The sequence below is a fragment of the Mustela erminea genome, chromosome X (genome assembly GCF_009829155.1).
Source record: "Mustela erminea isolate mMusErm1 chromosome X, mMusErm1.Pri, whole genome shotgun sequence".
In the NCBI taxonomy this organism is placed as follows: Eukaryota; Metazoa; Chordata; class Mammalia; order Carnivora; family Mustelidae; genus Mustela; species Mustela erminea.
The window spans coordinates 130,079,219-130,099,952 of NC_045635.1; the positions used below are offsets into that span (position 1 = coordinate 130,079,219).

General features: G+C 37.2%; 1 protein-coding gene across 1 annotated transcript in view; it reads left to right on the plus strand.

Moving 5' to 3' along the window:
• VAMP7 (vesicle associated membrane protein 7) overlaps positions 1-20,734 on the plus strand; it is a 43,192-nt gene that overhangs the window by 10,369 nt on the left and 12,089 nt on the right. Inside the window, exons 2-5 of the mRNA XM_032330821.1 lie at positions 135-289; positions 5,510-5,567; positions 7,577-7,714; positions 10,579-10,669. Coding sequence (XP_032186712.1) covers positions 144-289; positions 5,510-5,567; positions 7,577-7,714; positions 10,579-10,669 — 433 coding nt within the window. The 5' untranslated portion in view covers positions 135-143. The remainder of the gene's footprint in view (positions 1-134; positions 290-5,509; positions 5,568-7,576; positions 7,715-10,578; positions 10,670-20,734) is intronic.

The window sequence follows — 20,734 nt, forward strand, 5'->3', positions numbered from 1 at the left end:
CTTCAATTAAAAAATAAGTGAATATTGAAAAAAATACTGTTTTCAGGTAGATGTTGGTAAATGATTTTCTTTTGAAAGATCTTGTCAAAGAAATATTCTAAGTTTTGTGTGTCTTTCTTTTTTCCTTTTGATAGATTGAAGCCATGGCCATTCTTTTTGCAGTCGTCGCCAGGGGAACGACTATCCTTGCCAAACATGCTTGGTGTGGAGGAAACTTCCTGGAGGTGACAGAGCAGATTCTGGCTAAGATACCTTCTGAAAATAACAAACTAACGTACTCACATGGCAAGTGAGTTCTGCTCTGCATGGGTAGAGGGTGAAAGAAGTAAACTGTGTCATAATCAGAATGATAGAAAACTAGAAAACAAGGTTCTTGGTAGATAATTTGAATAAACAGTAACCTTTACCAGCTTAGACAATGGTCTGTTCTACTCAGTATAAAGTTGAATTTAAATTATTTTCATCATCAAAGTGATATTAATATTTTAAAGAGAGGTATGGTAATGTTACTTGTAAAAAATAACTTTGTTATAGAGCTTTAGGATATGTGCAACATGATACAGATAAAAGATGTAATATTCCTATGTTCATTCTTTCAGTAAATATTCATTGAGCACTTGACTGTTTCTGGGTACTGTGCTTGGTGCTGGGGATACAACAAGAAATTACACAATATTTGCCCTCATAGAGGTTATAGTTTAATGGAGGAGACAGTCAAGTGCATAGATAATTGTAGTAGATGGTGGAAGGTAGTGCTAGAAGGAGCAGCTGGTGGAGAAGTATGGAGTTAGGGAACTGCAGGTGGCATTCTGTGACTGGTGCCCAGCATGGTGAAAATAAAGCTGAAGAGACAGGTAAAAGAGCAATCATATAGGGTCTCATAAGCCATGTTAAGAGATTGACTTTCCTTTGTGGGCAGGCACTGAAGGTTTCCAGCTGGGTTGTGACATGGTCAGATTTTGCTTTAGAAAGATCACTCTGGTGGCTGGTTGGAGAATGGATTGGGGAGGGCATAGGTGGGAAATCTTAGCAATCAGATAAAAAGTGCCTCAACATTCCTCATCAATACTTAAAAAATTTTCGTTATTTAACCTATCCTAATTTCCTTAGTTCCTATCTCAGAAGGAGGTTCTTATTACTTTCCAAAGCTAGCTCCTTGTATAATTTAGGATCTAGGCTAGTCTAAACTACCATAAGAGAGATACCCAAAATACAGTGTTACTTAAATGAGATAGCTGGGAGAGGAGTACTTCCAGGCTTCTGGGGTGGCTCTGTCATTTTCAGTTAGTGTCTTCAATTAGCTCTGGCCAAGGCAGCTCCTTTAGTTCTTGTTAACATCGCATGCCCGGTATTTTTTTTTTTAAGATTTTATTTATTTATTTGACAGACAGAGATCACAAGCAGGCAGAGAGAGAGAGAGAGGCGGAGAGGAGGAAGCAGGCTCCCCGCTGATCAGAGAGCCCGATGTGGGGCTCAATCCCAGGACCCTGGGATCATGACCTGAGCCGAAAGCAGAGGCTTAACCCACTGAGCCACCCAGGTGCCCCTACATGCCCGGTATTTTTAAAGGCAAAGCCAGAAGTAGGGTGACATTTTATTGTTCAGAAGTTTTGGCTTACATTTTATTTTTCTCTACATAGTTATGTAGCTAACCTAGCTGGAAGGGAGGCTAGAATTTGTCATAGGTGTGCAGCTGTATGTTTAGCTAAAATTCTGTTACTCTACAAGAAGTTACAGGATATTAGGAGACAACTTGGAATCTTCCATTCTACTCTTTTGGGCCTCTCAATTATCTGGGTGTACTCTTCTCAAACAAAGAGCACATATCCTCTCTGGTCCTTATCTGGTCACTGTCCAGTTCAGAGAGTCTGGGTGACACACAGTCTTCTCCATAAGGCCCAGGAGTGGCTCCTGTGACTTACCATGAAGAGAAGTCATATGTTCTTCCTGCTCCCCCTGCCCAACCCAACAGACAGTGGTAGAAGTAGAAAAACATCACCAGCATCGAAGTTACAAACTCACATTTAGAAAAGGGAAGAATGAGAAACACATAGAAGTGACTGCTTCCTAGCAGTGTTCCAGTAACTACTTCACAGCAATTTCAAAGACTCCCTATTCTGATCCTGGAGTGGTTAGTGGTTCTGGTTCATTGGAGGAACTCCCTTATTTTTTCTCCCTGAATCCTGGCTTTGTTCTCCAGGAGGCTCTTCCTTGTCCATTATCATCTGGCCACATCCAAAATGGGTGTTAGGGTGTCATCTTTTGGAACTATGCAGGTTCGGTGGTCTGCTGCCTGCTGGTATAGTTTTGAGGTCCACACGTCGTTGGGGTCAAATAATTCCAGCTTCTTGTGAGTATGGCTTAAGGCGTTTTCAAAAACTTATTAGGCTTAGGTCACTGTGTTCCTTGTCAGTTCCCAGGAAAATGCCCAGGGAAAGCACATTCAGTCCTTTCAGAGGCAAGACTGGGAAGTGGGAATATACCTTCCATTCACATTTTATCAGCCAGAAATTAGTCACATAGTCCTGTCTAGCTACGAGGGAAGCAAGAGTATGTAATCCAGTAAAGGTGCGATTCTAGTACAAGAAGGCTACCCTAACCCTAACCCTAACCCTGATCCTGTCCTGCCCAGTGTCCTCCGGAGTGAGGTGCCATCACCCAGTTTTTCCTTTTATTTATTTTAACCTTCTGCCTTGGTTTCTTTCCTATAACCATATTTCATCATCTTGATTAAAAATATCTCTTATTATTGTACACTGAAAGAAAATGTCCATTTTACTGTCATACAGCCATTTCCCTCTTGAAATCCAGTCTTCCCCTTGATGCTTCTTTCTTCTTTAACAACATCGCCAGCCATTCAGTTGGCTAACCCTAACACTGAAGAATCATATTTGATTTCCTCTCCAAATCCTTGCCATTGTCCTGCAAGAAATTTTCCATTCCCTTTCCTCTGTCCTCACTTGTCATAGTGTTCAGTTTAGGCCTTCATTGGTTTTCATTTTTAATAGCCTCCTCCTAACTTGCTTTTCAGCTTCTAGTTGCTCCCTCCTTAAATCTGTATTTCACATTCCTATGATTAAACTTTCTTGCTTAAAACCCATTGCTTTTAGAGTAAAGCCCAAACTCTACCTTCATAATTTTGTCCATTCCTGACCTTTCTACACTTACCTGTATAGGAGTCCTTGCCATTCTCTGACCTAGCTCTATTATTTCAAGCTTTGTTGTGTATTTCTTTCATGCTCTTGGACTGTCTCTCCCCTCCCAGCCCCCTGGTAAGCTTTTGCTCATTTTACAGGTCCCAAATGAGATGCTGTCTTCATTATTATTTAATCCTTCTAAAAGGGTAATTCTGATCACATCCCTTTTCTTCAGCAGTTACTCTGTGCAGTCTAGGTAAAGTTTTTTAAATTAAATTAAATTAAATTTTTTATTTCAGTGTTCCAAGATTCATTGTTTATGCACCACATCCAGTGCTCCATGCAATCCGTGCCCTCCTTAATACCCACCACCAGGCTCCCCCAACCCCCCCGCCCCCTCCCCTCTAAAACCCTCAGTTTATATCTTGGAGTCCACAGTCTCTCATGGTTTGTCTCCCCGTCCAATTTCCCTCAACTCACATGGTAAAGTTTCTTAATGACTCCAGAGACTTTTCAGTATCTGCCCCTGCTTCCTTCTCTGGCCCCCTGTCTCACTACTTTAGCTTTCAGTTTTGGTCTCCAGCCTCGCTTAGTTATTTGCATTTCAATGCTGGGTTCTTTCTCTTTTCCTATTCTTTGCAGTAGCCATTACCTTTTACTTGAATATGTTTATCTTTTTAAAAATCTGACTTTGCCTTTCTAAGGTTAAATATTTCCTTTTCTAGAAAGCCTGAACTCCAAGACTAGGCCAGGTGCCCTCTTTTTGCTTATCTCCATAGCATTCTTTGTTTATTCATACTGTAGCACTTACCACACCCTATTATAACTGCAGTCTTTACTTTTTGTCTCTGTCACCCCACTGTAGATTCCTTGGTGGCGGGACCATGCCTTGTGCCTTTTTGTTGTCTTTGTACCAAGTTACTTCCTAGGGTACAAATTTTCTGGAGAAAATGATGACTTCCATTTTGGACACTGTATTTAAGTTGTCTATTGTACGTCCAGTTCGATGTGTCTAATAGACAGTAGTGTATGTAGGCCTGGAGCTCAGGAAATAGGTCAGATCTAGATTTGGGAATCATCATCATAACTGTGGTAGCTGATAAAAACAACAGGACATGACAACGGATGCCACCATCCAGGGACTGTGTGTAAGAAGAGCAGGGAGCTGGGGATGTTGGAAAACATCAATAGAGAGGGAAAGAGACTGCCACATGAACCAGGCAAGCCTGGTGTTGGGAAATCCAGTGGAGAGAAAACACTTTTCAGAAGGAAGTGGTCAACAGTATCATGTTTCAAAGAGAACCACTGGATATGGTGATGCAGAAGTTATTGATGGAATTGACATGAGCAGTTCTAGAGTAGTGGAGGAAGACATTTTGCCTGAGTTCCCATACCTCCTTATAATTCATATCAAGCCTTTATATGAACATTAAAAGTATAATGCAGCAGTACTCCTATCTGTCCAGTTGCCCAAGGTAGAAATCTGGGAGGCAAAATTGAGTTACCCCTCTGCTTCATTTCCAGTAGCCAGTTAATCAGGTTCTGTTCTGTTTCTTCTTCTATTTCACACTGTAATCATGTGAGCTCATTTGACTGTACTAAACCCATTATGTGCTTTTATTTTTTTTTTAAATCTCCAGGCCTTTGTGCTTTTTGGTTTTACCCTCTGGAAGATTCTTTATCTGCTCTTTACCTTGCCATCTCTCACTTATTCTTCAGGTCTTGACTCAGGCATCACTCGTTCCAGGATGTCTTTCCCATTACCCTTTGCTAAACTCTGTTAGGTGTCTCCTTTATGTTGCCAGAGCACCATATGGCCTTTTACTCCTCCTCCTGTTTTACCATGCTGCTTGGTAATTCCCTGCACTGGATCTTTTTGAAGGCAGGGACTGATGGTTTTGCTTACTTGTATCCTCAGCACCCAACCCAGTAACTGGCTCAAAGTAGATGCCATATAAATGCGAGTGTTGAGTGTTTGGTAGAAAAAGTGATTCCTCTGAGATCTTAAAAGAAGGCAAGAAGACGTATGGCTCATTGGAAGTTAATCTTAATTACATGTCCCTCCTAATATGTCATCTCTTGTAGAGGCCTTAAAAGTCCAGTTATGCTTTTGTAGCTACCATTTTAATGGGTAATGTGCATAGTGTTGTGCTACTTAGGGTAGAGACTTTCTTTTAATGTCTTATATATTCGTACCAGTTTGTCTTGAGAGAAACAGGTGTATAGGGGAGGAGGAGAGGAAGAATAGATAGTATCTGTAAATGATATGGTCACATTGGTAGTACTAAATTTGCTTATACATAGATAGAAGATGGAAATGAAAGAGATATTGCTTAATAACCACAGTAAGTTTTATATCTTTTATCCTACAGTTATTTGTTTCATTACATCTGCCAAGACAGGATTGTATATCTTTGTATCACTGATGATGTAAGTAACTTGAAGACATGTTGCTATTTAACTATGTGTACTGTTAATAAAGTCAGTTCTTAATTATCTTTAGTAGGTAAAGTTGATGTAATTATAACTGTCCATAGCTAGAAATTTTTTCTGTACTTTGCATTTATCATATGGAGCAGCAAGTGACAAGAAGAGTTGATGTCTGGGTATATGCAAATCAGCTCCGTTTCGGTAGAGAGTTTTAGCTTAACCTCTTGCAATTTCTGCATTTCTCCTATTGTGTAGTGAGAATTGGTCATAATCATGACCCTTTGATATCAAATGCTCTCAAAATTTATTTATCTGAAATATTAAATAGGTTATTTTATTCAATACTGAATTTTAAAATTTAAATTCAGTTAGCCAACATGTAGTACATCATTAGTTTTTGATAGAATGTTCAATGATTCGTTAGTTTTATATAATACCCAGTGCTCATGTCAATAGTGAATTTAATGTATATAAGTCTTTGGAAAAGAAGATCATGATACATCATGATCAACTTTGTAAACCTGTAGTTCACTTTGGTAAGTTGTTTTTTGAGTATTTGTAGATTCTAGGTTCTAGACCAAAATGCTCTGTAACTTAACAGTGCCATTAAGGTCATTTTATCTGCTGTCCTTAGTGTCAGCTTCCTCCTAGTACATTCCCCTATGGTTGCATGGAACCACATGCTTTCTTATTTGTGTCCGGAGAAGAGGAACTGTTTCTTTTCAAATCTCTTATTGTAAGAATGAGGAAAGTTCTCAGAAGCACACGGTCCTCTCCCCGTCCTTCAAAGTGAACTTCTTTTCATGTCTTATTGGCTAGGACTAGGTTACATACTTATTTCTAAATTGAGCAACGAAAAGAGGCATGGAATTGACATGATTACCATAGGTCAGGGTTTTAACCTTTATTGAGTCACAGACCCCTTTGACACTCATGGACCTCTCCCAGGATGTTTTGAGATGTATGAAATACATGATTATAAACAAAACCAGTTATATTGAAGTATAGTATTCAGAGTATTTTAAAAATTGGTACAGTAATATGTATGCTTTTTTATGAATTACATTAAGTGACAAGATCTAGTCATAGGTCTGAGAACTAATAATTTTGAAGTGAAGAATATAAATGATATTTTGAGATACCTGTAACTGGTGGTATGTTAAAAAAAGGTTTCCATTGGTGACAGTCATAAGTGCTGTTTGGTACTATTCTGGTTTGTTACCTACACTCGATTTAAAACTTCAGTTAAAACTTAATGTGATTTTTCTTCTACTCAAGTACATGGACCCCTTGAATTTGGACCACTGACCCCAGTGTAAGAACCCTTAGGTTAGACTAATCATCCTGGGTTAAATGGAGATTAGTGTCAACCATAGAGATCATTATAATGATTTATATCCCTAGTTTCAGAGTGTTTTCTAAAATTATTTTAAAAATCCAGCTATATCTGAAATAACTGATGTGAAAAGGCTTGGAATAGATAAGAAATATAACTAAATTTGGGTTCATTAGAGTTGAGTTTTCTATTTCTTCACTGGGACCAGACAAGAGTACTTCACTTAATCTTTTCAAGTATACCATCAATATTCAAAAAACTCAATTCAAAGTATGTATCAGTAGTGTTATCTTTGTGTGTGAAAGACCATACTATTATTATGGATTTATTAAGCATCTTCTTATATTGGGCCTTCTCACAGGTCCTGTGAAAGATATGGAGGAAGTAAAACCCAACTCTTACTCCTCAACCCAACTAACCTAGATACTGTTATCTTCAGTTGGCAGTAGTCAAATAAATATATTTGGATTGGACTCTCAGTTCTTTTATTAGTTGTTTGACCTTTGGCAAGTTACCTTTTAAGAGCCTTTGTTCTCTTATTGTAAAATGAGGTCAGTGCTAGTTCTTCCTCGTGGAATCATTGCTCAGTAAGTGTTAGCTGTTCTTATGGTTGTTGTTAATCATATCATCTTTGTTTACTTTCTGATTGAACTCTGTGTTGGTGTCTTTTCAGGATTTTGAACGTTCTCGAGCATTTAATTTTCTGAATGAGATAAAGAAGAGGTTCCAGACTACATATGGTTCAAGAGCACAGACAGCACTCCCATATGCCATGAATAGCGAGTTCTCAAGTGTCTTGGCTGCACAGTTGGTAAGGTCTTTTTCAGGATATAGTATTTTGATTCATACCTTCTTTATAACCTCCAGGCACTTTGAATAGAGGGGACCCTGACCTGCAAATATATTTTTCTGATTGTGCTGTTAAATGGAAACATAATAAAACTTCCCAGATAGAAAAAATTTAAATAATCAGTGATACTATCTATGTAGTGTTCAAAGTATCTAGGAATGGGAGAAGACATTAAAGATCATCTACTTGAGCTACCCATCTAATGCATAAATCCATTCAGTATGCCAAATGGCCTCTTAACTGGTACATTAACCTTCTGTCCTCCCATGAGGCACCTGTAGTTTTTTTTTGTTTCGTTTTGTTTTTTGTGGGTTTTTTTTTTTTTGAGTGAGAGAGAGAGTATGCGTGTGGCAGGGGAAGGAAAGGGGGAATGGGGGGAGAGACAGAGAGAGACTCCCAAGTAGGCTCCACACTCAGCATGGAGCCCTATGCAGGGCTCAGTCTTACGACCCTGAGTTCAAGACCTGATCTGGAACTCAAGAGTCAGATGCCTAACGATTGAACCACCCTGGCACCCCAAGGCAACTGTAATTTTTCAACAGCTTAACTTAGTCATTTGAAAGTCTGCTCGTCTGTATGAATACCAAACCGTCAGCTCAGTGAAGTTTTGCATATTTATACACCAGTGAAATACCACCCTTTTCAAAATACATCTCCATGACCCTGAAAGTTCCTGATGTCCCTTTGCAGTCATTCGCCTCCCCAACACTCTGCCCCAGGCAACCACTGCTCTGTCTCTTTTCTGTCACTATGAATTAGTTTTGTCTTTTCTAGAATTTCCTGTAAGTGGAAGTATGCATTACATACTCTTTTGCGTCCTGCATGCTGTGTAAGACTTTTGACACTCATTCATGTTGTGTAAATCAGTAGTTCCCTTTTTTGATAAATAGTGTTGTATGCATGTACCACAATTTGTAATAAATTATCAGACTTTTTTCCAAATTGGTTGTGCCATTTATATTCCCACCAGCAGTTCTAGTGTTTCTGCATTCTCGCCAACGCTTGCTATGGTCTGCCTTTTTAATTTTAGTCATCCTAGTGGGTGGGTAGTGATATCTCATTGTAGTTTTAATTTGCATTTCCCTGATGACTAATGATGTTGAGACCTTTAAAAATGCTTCCCTTTTAGCCATGAAACACTTTGAGTGCAAAGAGACATATGTTCTATCTATGATTGTATTGTGAATGAGAAAAAAAGAATTATTGTAATTGAATGCTTTACTTTTCACTTCTTCATGTGTTTTTTTTTTAATACTTTTTGAGTGTTACACTTCTTTTTTTAAAAGATTTTATTTATTTATTTGAGAGAGAGAGAGCATGAGAAATGGAGGGTCAGAGGGAGAAGGAGACTCCCTGTGGAGCAGGGATCCCCATGTGGGACTCAATCCCAGGACACAAGGATCATGACTTGAGCCGAAGGCAGGTGCTTTTTTTTTTTTTAAGATTTTATTTATTTGACAGAGAGAGATCACAAGTAGGCAGAGAGGCAAGGAGAGAGAGAGAGAGAGAGAGAGAGGAAGCAGGCTTCCTGCTGAGCAGAGATCCTGATGCGGGACTCAATCCCAGAACCCCGAGATCTTGACCTGAGCTGAAGGCAGAGGCTTAACCCACTGAGCCACCCAGGCACTCCAAAGGCAGATGCTTAAATGACTGAGCCACCCAGGTGCCCTGAGTGTTACACTTCTAAATATGCATTCTTCTGGGGATGAAGTTCCTTTAAATAGTTATGTCTTTATTCAGTCAGTTCATTTGTTTCATACTTCTCACTAGAAAACATTCATATATGTGAAACTGTAAAACATCACTAACCAAAGGGCTCCTGGGTGGCTGAGTTGGTTAAGTGTCTGCGTTTAGCTCAGGTCATGATCCTAGAGTCCTGGGATAGAGCCCCGCATCAGGCTTCCTGCTCTGTGGGGAGTCTGCTTCTCCTTCTTCCTCTCCTCCTCCCGTTTACTCATGTGTGTACTCTCTCTCTCAAATAAATAAATGAAATCTTTAAAGGAAAAACCAAAACAAAACATCACCAACCAAAAATATACCAATATATAGTCAAAGGTAAAGGGTGAGCTGGCAGCAAAACTCTCAGCTTAACCAGGTTGTCATTGGCTCCATATGTATGTGTGACTCTCTGAATAAATCTGTGCCAGGATTGTCATCTGCAGATGGAGATAATAATAAGAGCATCTTCATCATGGAGTTTTTGGGTCGGTTAAATAATGTTCTCTCTTTGAAGCATTTAGCACGGTGAGGTGACTAGAATATTGTATATTAGGGACTTGATGGATACCTATGGATAAGTTTCAAAATATGTACTATTAACAATGTCTTAGATTTCTAGGTCCTATTAGAACCCAATTAAAATAGGATGCCTGCTCTGATCCCAGCAGATAGAAGAATAGATGCTCAGAAGGTGGGGTAGCGTCTCCTCATCATACCCAAGAAGCGGGGAACAATTTAGTGTGCTTTTCCCTGCCTTGTTCTCCCTGCCCCAGCTATGGTCTTTACTCCTTTCTTGTCTGAGCACAGATTATATGAACCTGTACTTCTGCCCCAAGAGTCTCAAGTATATATATGTATTGATATATTATAATACATTTATTTTATTTAAAATAAGGTGATACTTTTATACTGTAACACTTACATGGTAACATTTTTTTATGCTGCCTATATTTTTCCCTAGGCCTGATAACAATTTTTAAGTGAGATGGAATGTATCTTTTGTATCAGTACAGGCATAATTTAATAATTCCTTACTGTCATTCCTCTTCTTTTTGTTTTTCTATTGTAAATAATGTCTGAGTAAGTTAAATCTTGTTTTCTTATAGAAGCATCACTCTGAGAATAAGGGCATAGACAAAGTGGTGGAGACTCAAGCCCAAGTGGATGAACTGAAAGGAATCATGGTCAGAAACATAGGTATGTTTCATGGCATAGTCCACATGCAAAAATGTTAATAGATTACTTGATTGGGGTCACATTAGTCAAGAAAGGCTGAAATAGTACTTCCTGAATCTTACTTTTGAAAACTGTCAGCTAAGATATGGATATTACCTATCCATGATACTGACTCCTATATGAATGTTTTTTTCTTAGTACTTAAGACTTTTTCATTCTAATTTGTTAGTTGGCTTACCAAGAATAATTTACGAGACTCTTGCAACAGTTCAGCAATTGAGAATAAAGTAGTTTTGGCTGGAGGTACTTAGATAGCTGATGTTATCAGTAGGTACTTAAAGTATAACTTTTTGACTTCCTCAGAAAGTTTGTAGCACTTGATTGAGAGAAAGAATTGGTCCAAAAAAACTCTTGTACTCTTCAAATAATGAACTGTGATATAAATTCTGTCAGCCTATGTTTTGTCAAACTCTTTAGCACATTAAAATAATCCAGAGAAATGTATCGTTTATTTTTTAATTGACTATGCAATTGTATTTAGATTTAGGATGACGCTAGTTTTTTAAAAGCACTGGTTCTCGAAATGTAGTCCCTGGGCCAGCAGCATCAGCATCCCTTGGGAACCTGTTAGAAATGCAAGTTTTTGGGATCCACCCCAGAGCTATTGAAGCAGAAACTCTGTGAGTGGGACCCAGCAATTTGTGTTTTCACAAGCCCTCCAGAGGATTCGAATGCATATTGAAGTTTGAGAACCACTCTTTCTAAGGGGAATATCTCAGACAATGACTTGTATAAAATTGGATGAAAATTATTATGTTGTTGTTTTGTAAGAAATTTAACTGAGACATTGTCAAATGTCATAAATGTCAATTTACTTATAATCTTGGATTTACCATTTGAATCACTGGTACATTTATTATTAGCATAGGTACAGGCTGTAAAGATATTTAAGAAAAAAATACTCTTGATCCCAGCATCCTAAAGGTTCATTTCCATTTTATCTTTTAAAATATATAGATATAGATATATCTATATATATCTTATATATCTTACCTATATATATATATATACACACACACACACACACACATATACACACACATATATAAAATAATAGCTTATATTCAGTTTTGTTGAGGCTATATAATATAGTGACCAAGACTTGGAGTCATATTTGCCTGAGTTTGAGTCCTGATTTCACTTCCAGCCTGCTGGTAGTCCTTGGTCAGTCCTCTGACTTCTTTGAGCTTTGTTTCCTAATCTGCAAAAAGGAGATGGTAGAACCTAAGGTCACCAGGATAAAGGAGATAATGTATGTAAAGCATCTTGTACGGTGCCTAGTACAGTACTAAGAGCTGAATTATTGTTAGCTATCATTAATCTACTTTATGCTCATACAGTATTTCATTGGGTTATATTATAGGTTAGAACCGTCCTTATTTTGGACACTTCGGTTCTTAAGAGCAATGTTACTCCGCATATTGTTTTATAACTAAAGAGCTTGCACCGGCCTGTAAGTCAGTGCTGTGCTTCCTTCACTGAGAACATCTTGTTACGAATATGTCAGTTGGACTGAACTGTGTGCTTAGGGACTTGGTTGAAGCATTAGCAAACACTTGTTAGGGTAGCACTGATTTAGAGGTTTGTGTTATAATAGCAGTACTGCTATAAATGATTTTGTGCCTATTTTTCTTATTTTCTTGAGATTAAGTCCCAGGAATGACATTAATAATCAAAAGGGAGAAACATTTTTAAAAATTTTTTATTTTCATTCCAGTTAGTTAACATAGAGTGTAATATTAGTTTCAGGTGTACAGTAGAGTGATTCAGCAGTTCCATACTGCACCCAGTGCTCACCACAAGTGTCCTCCTTCATGCCCACCACCTATGTAACATTCTCCCACCCAACCTCCCCTCTGGTAACCATCACTGAGTTCTCTATAGTTAAGAGTCTGTTTCTTCGTTTACCTCTCTGTTTCTTTTTTTTTCCCCCATTCATTTGTTTCGTAAATTTCACATACAAGTGAAATCATATGGCAGTTGGCCTTCTCTGACTTATTTTGCTTAGCATTGTAATCTCTAGCTGTATCCACATCATTGCAAATGGCAACATTTCATTCTTTTTGATGGCTGAGTAATATTCCATTGTGTGTGTATGTGTGTGTTTGTGTGTATACATATACCCCCTCTTCTATATCCATTCATCAGTTGATGGACATTTGGGCTCTTTCCATAGTTTGGCTATAGTAGATAATGCTGCTATAAACATTGGTGTTTATAGCATGTCTCCTGTCAAATCTGTATTTTTGCATTCTTCAGGTAAATACCTAGTAGTACAGTTACTGGATCATAAGGTAGTTCTATGTTTAACTTTTTGAGGACTCCCCATACTGTTTTCCAGAGTGTTTGCACCGACTTACATTCCCACCAATAGTGCAAAAGGGTTCCCCTTTCTCCACATCCTCTCCAACACATGTTGTTTCCTGTGTTGTTAATTTTAGCCATTCTAACTGGTGTGAGGTGGTATCTCTTTGTAGTTTTGATTTGTATTTCCCTAATAATCAGTGATGTTGAGCATAAAAGGGAGAAACATGCATTTCTTGATATGTTTGTCTCTTAGCTATTTGAAGTAATTTCCTCTCATTGATTTTAGTTTTAATTGTATGTCTAGATGCAGACTAGAGAATCAGCTGAATAAACTAATATTTCTTTTCTGGTTTTGTTACCAAATTTATTTATTTCATCCAAAAGTGAATCAGCCAACTACTGTATTTTTATTGCAAATGCATGAAGTTCCCAGAAAATGAAACTACTAAGTCAACTACTTTTAAATGATTTATTTTTAGGATTACTGAGATAATCAAATTAAAATGTAGCAAAAGCATTTCTAATCATCTCTCTTTGATTTTTAACAGATTGGTTTTCTTAACAACTTTATTGAGATAAAGTCATAGACCATACAATTCACCTATTTGAAGTATACTATTCAGTGATTTTTAATATATTCAGAGTTGTGCAACCAGTTTGGGAAATATTGCCAAGTTCAATAATATTAAACTTCTGATTTATGAAGATGAGATGTTTTTTCATTTATTTAGGTCTTCTTTGATTTTTTTCAATGATGTTTTGTAGCTTTTGGCGTATAGATCTTACATGCCAAAGACTGCTTGACCAAGTGTTGGACCATCTCCTCTGAGCCCTCTATTTGACTAGGCCTGATTCTTGGGCTGTGTCCCATGTCTACCTGAGCCAGTCTTAAGTTAATCCCCTACCCTTGATATCTGATCACCTTTGATAGCTGATCAGGTTCCTCATCCTCTGCCTTTGATGAGTAAGTCCTTGGCTTGCCTTTAGGAAGATTATTTTAGGGTAGTTTAGGCCTAAGGTAAATAAAAGGATAGAACCTTACCCTTGATTTTTTTCCTCAGTAATTTTTCATCTACTGACTACCCCTTTACTCTGCTTGTTGGCTAATAAATCCCCCTTTGTTCTTGTTTTTTTTATTTATTGAGATACAATTTACATAAACATCATGTGATTTAAGGTGTACAACATGTTGATACATATATATATATATATATTGCAATATGATTACCACTTTAGCTTTTAGCTAACACCACTATCATGTCATATAAATTGTCATTTCTTTTTTTGTGGTGAAAACATTTAAGATCTAGTCTCTTAGCAATATTGAAGTGTATAATACAGTATTTTTTAGTATAATTGGTGCTGTACACTGGATCTCCAGAATTTATTCATCTTCTAGTTGCAATTTTGTACCCTTTAACAACACTTCCCCAGTTTGTCCATCTCCCAGCACCTGGTAACCGCCATTCTGTTCTCTGTTGCTACAAATTTGGCAGTTTTAGATTCTTATATTACTTATAAGTAATATATAATACATGTCTTTCTCTGTCTGGCTTATAGCGCTAAGCATAGTGCCCTCAGGATCCATCTGTGTTGTCACAAATGACAGGGTATCATTCTTTTTTGTGACTCAGTAATATTCTGTTGCATGTATATATACTTCATCTTTTTAGACATTTATCCATTGATGCACACTTAGGTTGTTTTTGTATCTTGGCTATTGAGAATAATGCTACATTAAGCATGGGCAGGCAAATGTCTTTTCAGTATCCTGTTTTCATTTCCTTTGGGTATATACCCAGAAGTAGAATTGCTAGATCATATTATAGTTGCATTTTTAATTTTTAAAAAATATTTTATTTACTTATTTGACAGGGCACGCACAAGCAGGGGGAACAGCGGAGGGAGAGGGAGAAGCAGGCTCCCCGCTGAACAGGGAACCCAATGCTGGGCTCAATCCCAGGACCCTGGGATCATGATCTGAGCGGAAAGCAGCCACTTCACCAACGGAGCTACCCAGACACCCCGTATTTTTAATTTTTTGAGGAACCTTTATACTGTTTTCCATAGTGGCTGAACCAGTTTATATTCCCACCAACAGCACATAAGGGTTTCCTTCTCTCCACATCCTCACCAACACCTGTGATTTCTTGTCTTCTTGATGATAGCTATTCAAACAGGTGTGATATCCACAGTATCTCATTGTGGCTTTGATTTGCCTGTCCCTGAAGATTAGTGATGTTGAGCAACATTTCATGTGTCTGTTGGCCATCCGGATGTCTTCTTTGGAAAAGTGTCTATTCAGTTCCTTTGCCCATTTTTAATAAGTGTTTTTTTTGTTGTTGTTGTTAACTGAGTTGTATGGATTCCTTATTTTAGATATTAACCCCTTATCTAGTATATGGTTTATAAATATTTTCTTCCATTCTGTAGATTACCTTTTCATTTTGTTGATTGTTTATTTTGCTGGTCAGAAGATTTTTTAGTTTGATGTAGTTCCACTTGTTGAGTTTTGCTTGAGGACGAGTGTCAAAAACCTTCTCCTTTGTGTTTTCTTCTAGGAATTTAATAGTTTTAGTCTTGGAATTTAAGTCTTTAATCCATTTCAAGTTATTTTTGGGGAGGTGTTGTAAGGAATCCAATTTTAGTTTTCTGCATGTGGTATCCAGTTTTACCAGCATTATTTGTTGAAGAGACTGTCTTTTCCCTAGTGAGTATTCTTGGCTCTCTTGTGACATCTTAGTCAATGGTGTATGTGGGAGTTTGTTTCTGCGATCTCTGTTCTGTTGCACTGGTTCATGTGCAACATGTGTTCATCAGGGATATTGGTCTATGGTTTTCTTGTGTTCCTGTCTGGATTTGGTGTCAGGGTAATGCTGGCCTTATAAAATGAGTTTGGAAGTATTTCCTGTTTGGTTTTTTTGGAAGAGTTTGGGAAGGTTTGGCATTAATTTTGCTTTAAGTGTTTGGTATAATTCACCAATGAAGCCATTTGGTTTTAGGTTTTTCTTTGTTAGGAGGTTTTTGGTTACAGATTGAGTCTCCTTACCCATTTTTGGAAAGTTCAGAATTTCTATTTCTTCCTGATTCTGTCTTGGTAGGCTTTATGTTTCTAGGATTATATCCATTTCTTCTTTATCCAGTTTGTTGTCATATAATTATTCATAAGAGTCTCTTATGATCCTGTGTATTTCTGTAGTATCAGTTGTAATGTCTCCTATTTCTGATTTTATTTGAACCTTCTTTTTTCCCTTAGTCTAGCTAGAGGCTTGTCAATTTTGTTGATTCAAAAAAAAAAAAAAAAACCAGCCATCAGTTTTGTTTATCTTTTCTATTTTTCTGGTTTCTATTTCATTAATTTCCACCTTGGTCTTTCTTTATTTCCTTCCTTCCACTAACTTTGGGCTTAGTTTTTTCTTGTTTCTGGTTCCTTTTGATTTTTTTCTTTAATCCATTGTTTGTTCAGGAGTGTGTTATTTAGCTTCTACATATTTGTAGATTTTCCAGCTTTCTGCCTGTTGATTTCTAGTATCATACTACTGTGGTTGGAAAAGAAACTTGGTATGATTTTCTTCCTAAAATTGTTAAGACTTGTTTTGTGTCCTATCATCTGATGTATCCTGGAGAATGTTCCTTGTGCACTTGAGAAGAATGTGTATTCTGCTGCTGTTGGATGGAATGTTCTGTGTATGCCTGTTATGACCACTTATATGGTTTAAGTCATGTTTCCTTGTTGATTTCTGTCTGGATGTTAGCCATTGCTAGAAAGAGGTGTATTGAAGTCGCCTGCTATTATTGTATTATTATCTTCCTTCAGATCTGCTAATATTAAGATACTTAGGTTTTGGGTGTTTTTTGGGTGTTTTTCTTTTTTTAAGATTTTATTTATTCACTTGACAGAGAGATCACAAGTAGGCAGAGAGTCAGGCAGAGAGAGAGGGGGAAGCAGGCTTTCTGCTCAGCAGGGATGCTGAGGCAGATGCGGGGCTCAATCCCAGGACCCCGAGATCATTATTCAAGCCGAAGGCAGTGTCTTAATCCACTGAGCCACCCAGGTGCCACAGATACTTAGGTATCTTAATATGTAAGTATCTAACCCTGATATTGTGTGCATATATATTTATTTTTTTGAAGATTAAATTTTATTTTAGAGAGAAAGAGAGTGTGAGAGTGGGGGGAGGGGCAGAGAGAGAGGGAGAGAGGGAGTCCCAAGCAGACTCCCTGCTGAGCACAGAGCCCGATGTGGGGCTCAATACCATAATCCTGAGACCATGAACTGAGCTGAAATCAAGAGTTGGACGCATACTTAACCAACTGAGCCACGCACACCCCTGTGTGCATATATATTTAAAATTGTTGTATCTTCTTAGTGAATTGACCACTTTAATATTATATAATGACTGTATTTATCTTTTTTTTAAGCATCTTTGGTGTACCTTCTTATTTTGTCCCCACTTTCTTTTGGTTTCCACATGAATGGAATATGTTTTTCCATACCTTCACTTTAAGCCTATGTGTGTACTTAAATCTGCATTGAGTCTCACGTAAGTAGCATATTGTTGGGTCTTTTTTATTTTTAATCCATCCAGTCACTCTGTGCCTTTTGATTGGTGAACTTCTTACAGTTAGAGTAATTTGTACTAATTCCATTTTATTCATTGCTTTCTAGATGTTTTGTTATTTTGTTGTTCCTTTTTCCTTCCATTTCTGCCTTTTTATTTTTTTGCCCCAGAATATATATATATATTTGTATGTGTCTGTGTATCCCAGAAAATATTAGTAAGTTTTAATTGAGATGTAGTTGACACACCATATTACATTAGTTTCAGATGTACAACATAGTGATGTGACAATTATATACATTAAGAAGTGCTCACCACCATAAGTGTAGTTCCATCTCTCACCATAGAAACTTATTGTGATAGTATTAACTATATTCCTTGTGTAATACTTTTCATCCTTGTTACTTACTTATTTTATAACTGGAAATTTGACCCTCTTAATCCACTTCACTTATTTCACCTATCCCCTGACCTCCTCCCCTCTGGCAACCACCAGTTCTCATTATTTATGCATGTTTCTGGTTTTGTTTGTTTTGTTTCTTAGATTCCACATATAAGTGAAACCATATGGTATTTATCCTTATCTTACTTACCTCATTTAGCGTGATACCCTCTATGTCTATCTATATTGTCTCAAATGTCTGCCCACTTTTTAAAATTGGTGATATTTTGGGATTGTGTGTTCCCTTTCCTATTTCAGTATCTTTTGTGAATCTACTCCAGGTTTTTGCTTTGCAGTTACCATGGGCCTTGCATTAACCATCTTACAGATAAAATAGTCAACTTTAAGGTGATAGCAACTTTTCATACAAAAACTCCACATATTTACTCCCCTTTTATACTCCTGGTGTCACAATTTGCCTTTTTCTACTGTGTTTTTGTTAAAAAATTATAGTAGTTACAGATATTTCTTCTTTATGATTTTTAAAATTTTTTTAAATAAACATATAATGTATTTTATCCCCAGGGGTACAGGTCTGTGAATCGCCGGGTTTATACACTTCACAGCACTCAGCTAGCTAGAACTTGTACAGGAATTCAGTAAAGTGTCAGGATATAAAATCAATGCACAGAAATCAGTTGCATTTCTCTACACCAACAACGAGACAGAAGAAAGAGAAATTAAGGAGTCAATCCCATTTGCAATTGCACCCAAAGCTATAAGATACCTAGGAATAAACCTAACCAAAGAGGCTAAGAATCTATACTCAGAAAACTATGAAGTACTCATGAAAGAAATTGAGGAAGACACAAAGAAATGAAAAAATGTTCCATGCTCCTGTATTGGAAGAACAAATATTGTGAAAATGTCTATGCTACCTAAAGCGATCTACACATTTAATACAATTCCTATAAAAATCCCACCCATTTTTTTCAAAGAAATGGAACAAATAATCCTAAAATTTATATGGAACCAGAAAAGACCTCGAGTAGCCAAAGGAATATTGAAAAAGAAAGCCAAAGTTGGTGGCATCACAATTCCGGACTTCAAGCTCTATTACAAAGCTGTCATCATCAAGACAGTATGGTACTGGCACAAAAACAGATACATAGATCAATGGAACAGAATAGAGAGCCCAGAAATAGACCCTCAATTCTATGGTCAACTAATCTTCAACAAAGTAGATATTTCTAATACTCTTTTATTTTAACCTTTATACTGTATCTAAGTGTTTAACACACCATCTTATTACAGAATTAGTTTTCTAAGTCTGTACATTTACCTTTACCAGTGTATTAAACACTTTTCTGTGTTTTCATGTCACTAGTGTCTTTTCCTTTTAGAATTTCTTGCATGGCAAGTCTAGTGGTAATGAACTCCCTTAGCTTTTATTTGTCTGAGAATATCTTATTTCTCTTTCATGTTTAAGGATAACTTTGTCATATAGACTATTCTTGGCTGGCAGTTTTTTCTTTCAACACTTTGGATATATTATTTCACATTTGTTTCTGGCCTTTAGGGTCTCTGCTGCAAAATCCATTCATAGCATAATAGGATTATCTTTGTAGGTTATAGTTTTATTTTTCCTCTGGCTGCTTTTAGGAGTCTGTCTTTATCTTGATTTTTGACAGTTTTATTATGATGTATCTTAAGAAGGTCTTTTTGCATTGAGATAATAGGGTGATCTCTTACCTTTATGAACTTAGATGTCCAGGTCTCTCTCCAGATTTGGAAAGTTTTCCACTATTATTTCTTTAAATAAGCTTTCTGTCTTGTTGCCCCTCTTATTTACTCCTGGAACCCAGTTATTCTAATATGTGTATGTTTGATGGAGTCCCTTTGATCTTACAGGCTTTTTGGATTATTTTTCATTATTTTCTGTTTGCTGTCCCTTGGGTTGTCTGTCTTAAAGTTCCTATCCTCTAGCTCACTTATTATGTCTTCCATTTAGATTACTTTGAGGTAAATGTTTTCTATTGAATTTTTCGTCTCATTCATTCTTCACCTCCAAAATTTGTTTGATTCTTTGTTATGACTTCTGTCTCTCTGTTACATCTCAGATTTTGTTCATGTAGTGCTTTCCTGATTTTGTTGTTTTTCTGTGTGTTTCTTTGGCAGCTTAAGTTTTTCAGAACAGATATTTTGAATTCCTTATTAGCTAGATTGCAAAGTTTCACCCTTTTGATTTGTTATTGGAGAATGATTGTTACCTTATGGTGTTGACATATTTCCTTGGTTCTTTATGTTCTCTGATTTTGTATCCTGCCACATTACTGAATTGCTGTATGAGTTCTAGTAGTTTGGGGGTGGAGTCTTTTGGGTTTTCCATATAAAGTATCATGTCATCTGTGAAGAGACAGAGTTTGACTTCTTCACTGCAAATTTGAATACTTTTTTTTAATTTATTTTTTATTTTCAGCATAACAGTATTCATTATTTTTGCACCACACCCAGTGCTCCATGCAATCCGTGCCCTCTCTAATACCCACCACCTGGTTTATCCAACCTCCCACCCCCCCCCCCCCCGCCACTTCAAACCCCTCAGATTGTTTTTCAGAGTCCATAGTCTCATGGTTCACCTCCCCTTCCAATTTCCCCCCACTCCCTTCTCCTAACTCCCCATGTCCTCCATGCTATTTGTTATGCTCCACAAATAAGTGAAACCATATGATAATTGACTCTCTCTGCTTGACTTATTTCACTCAGCATAATCTC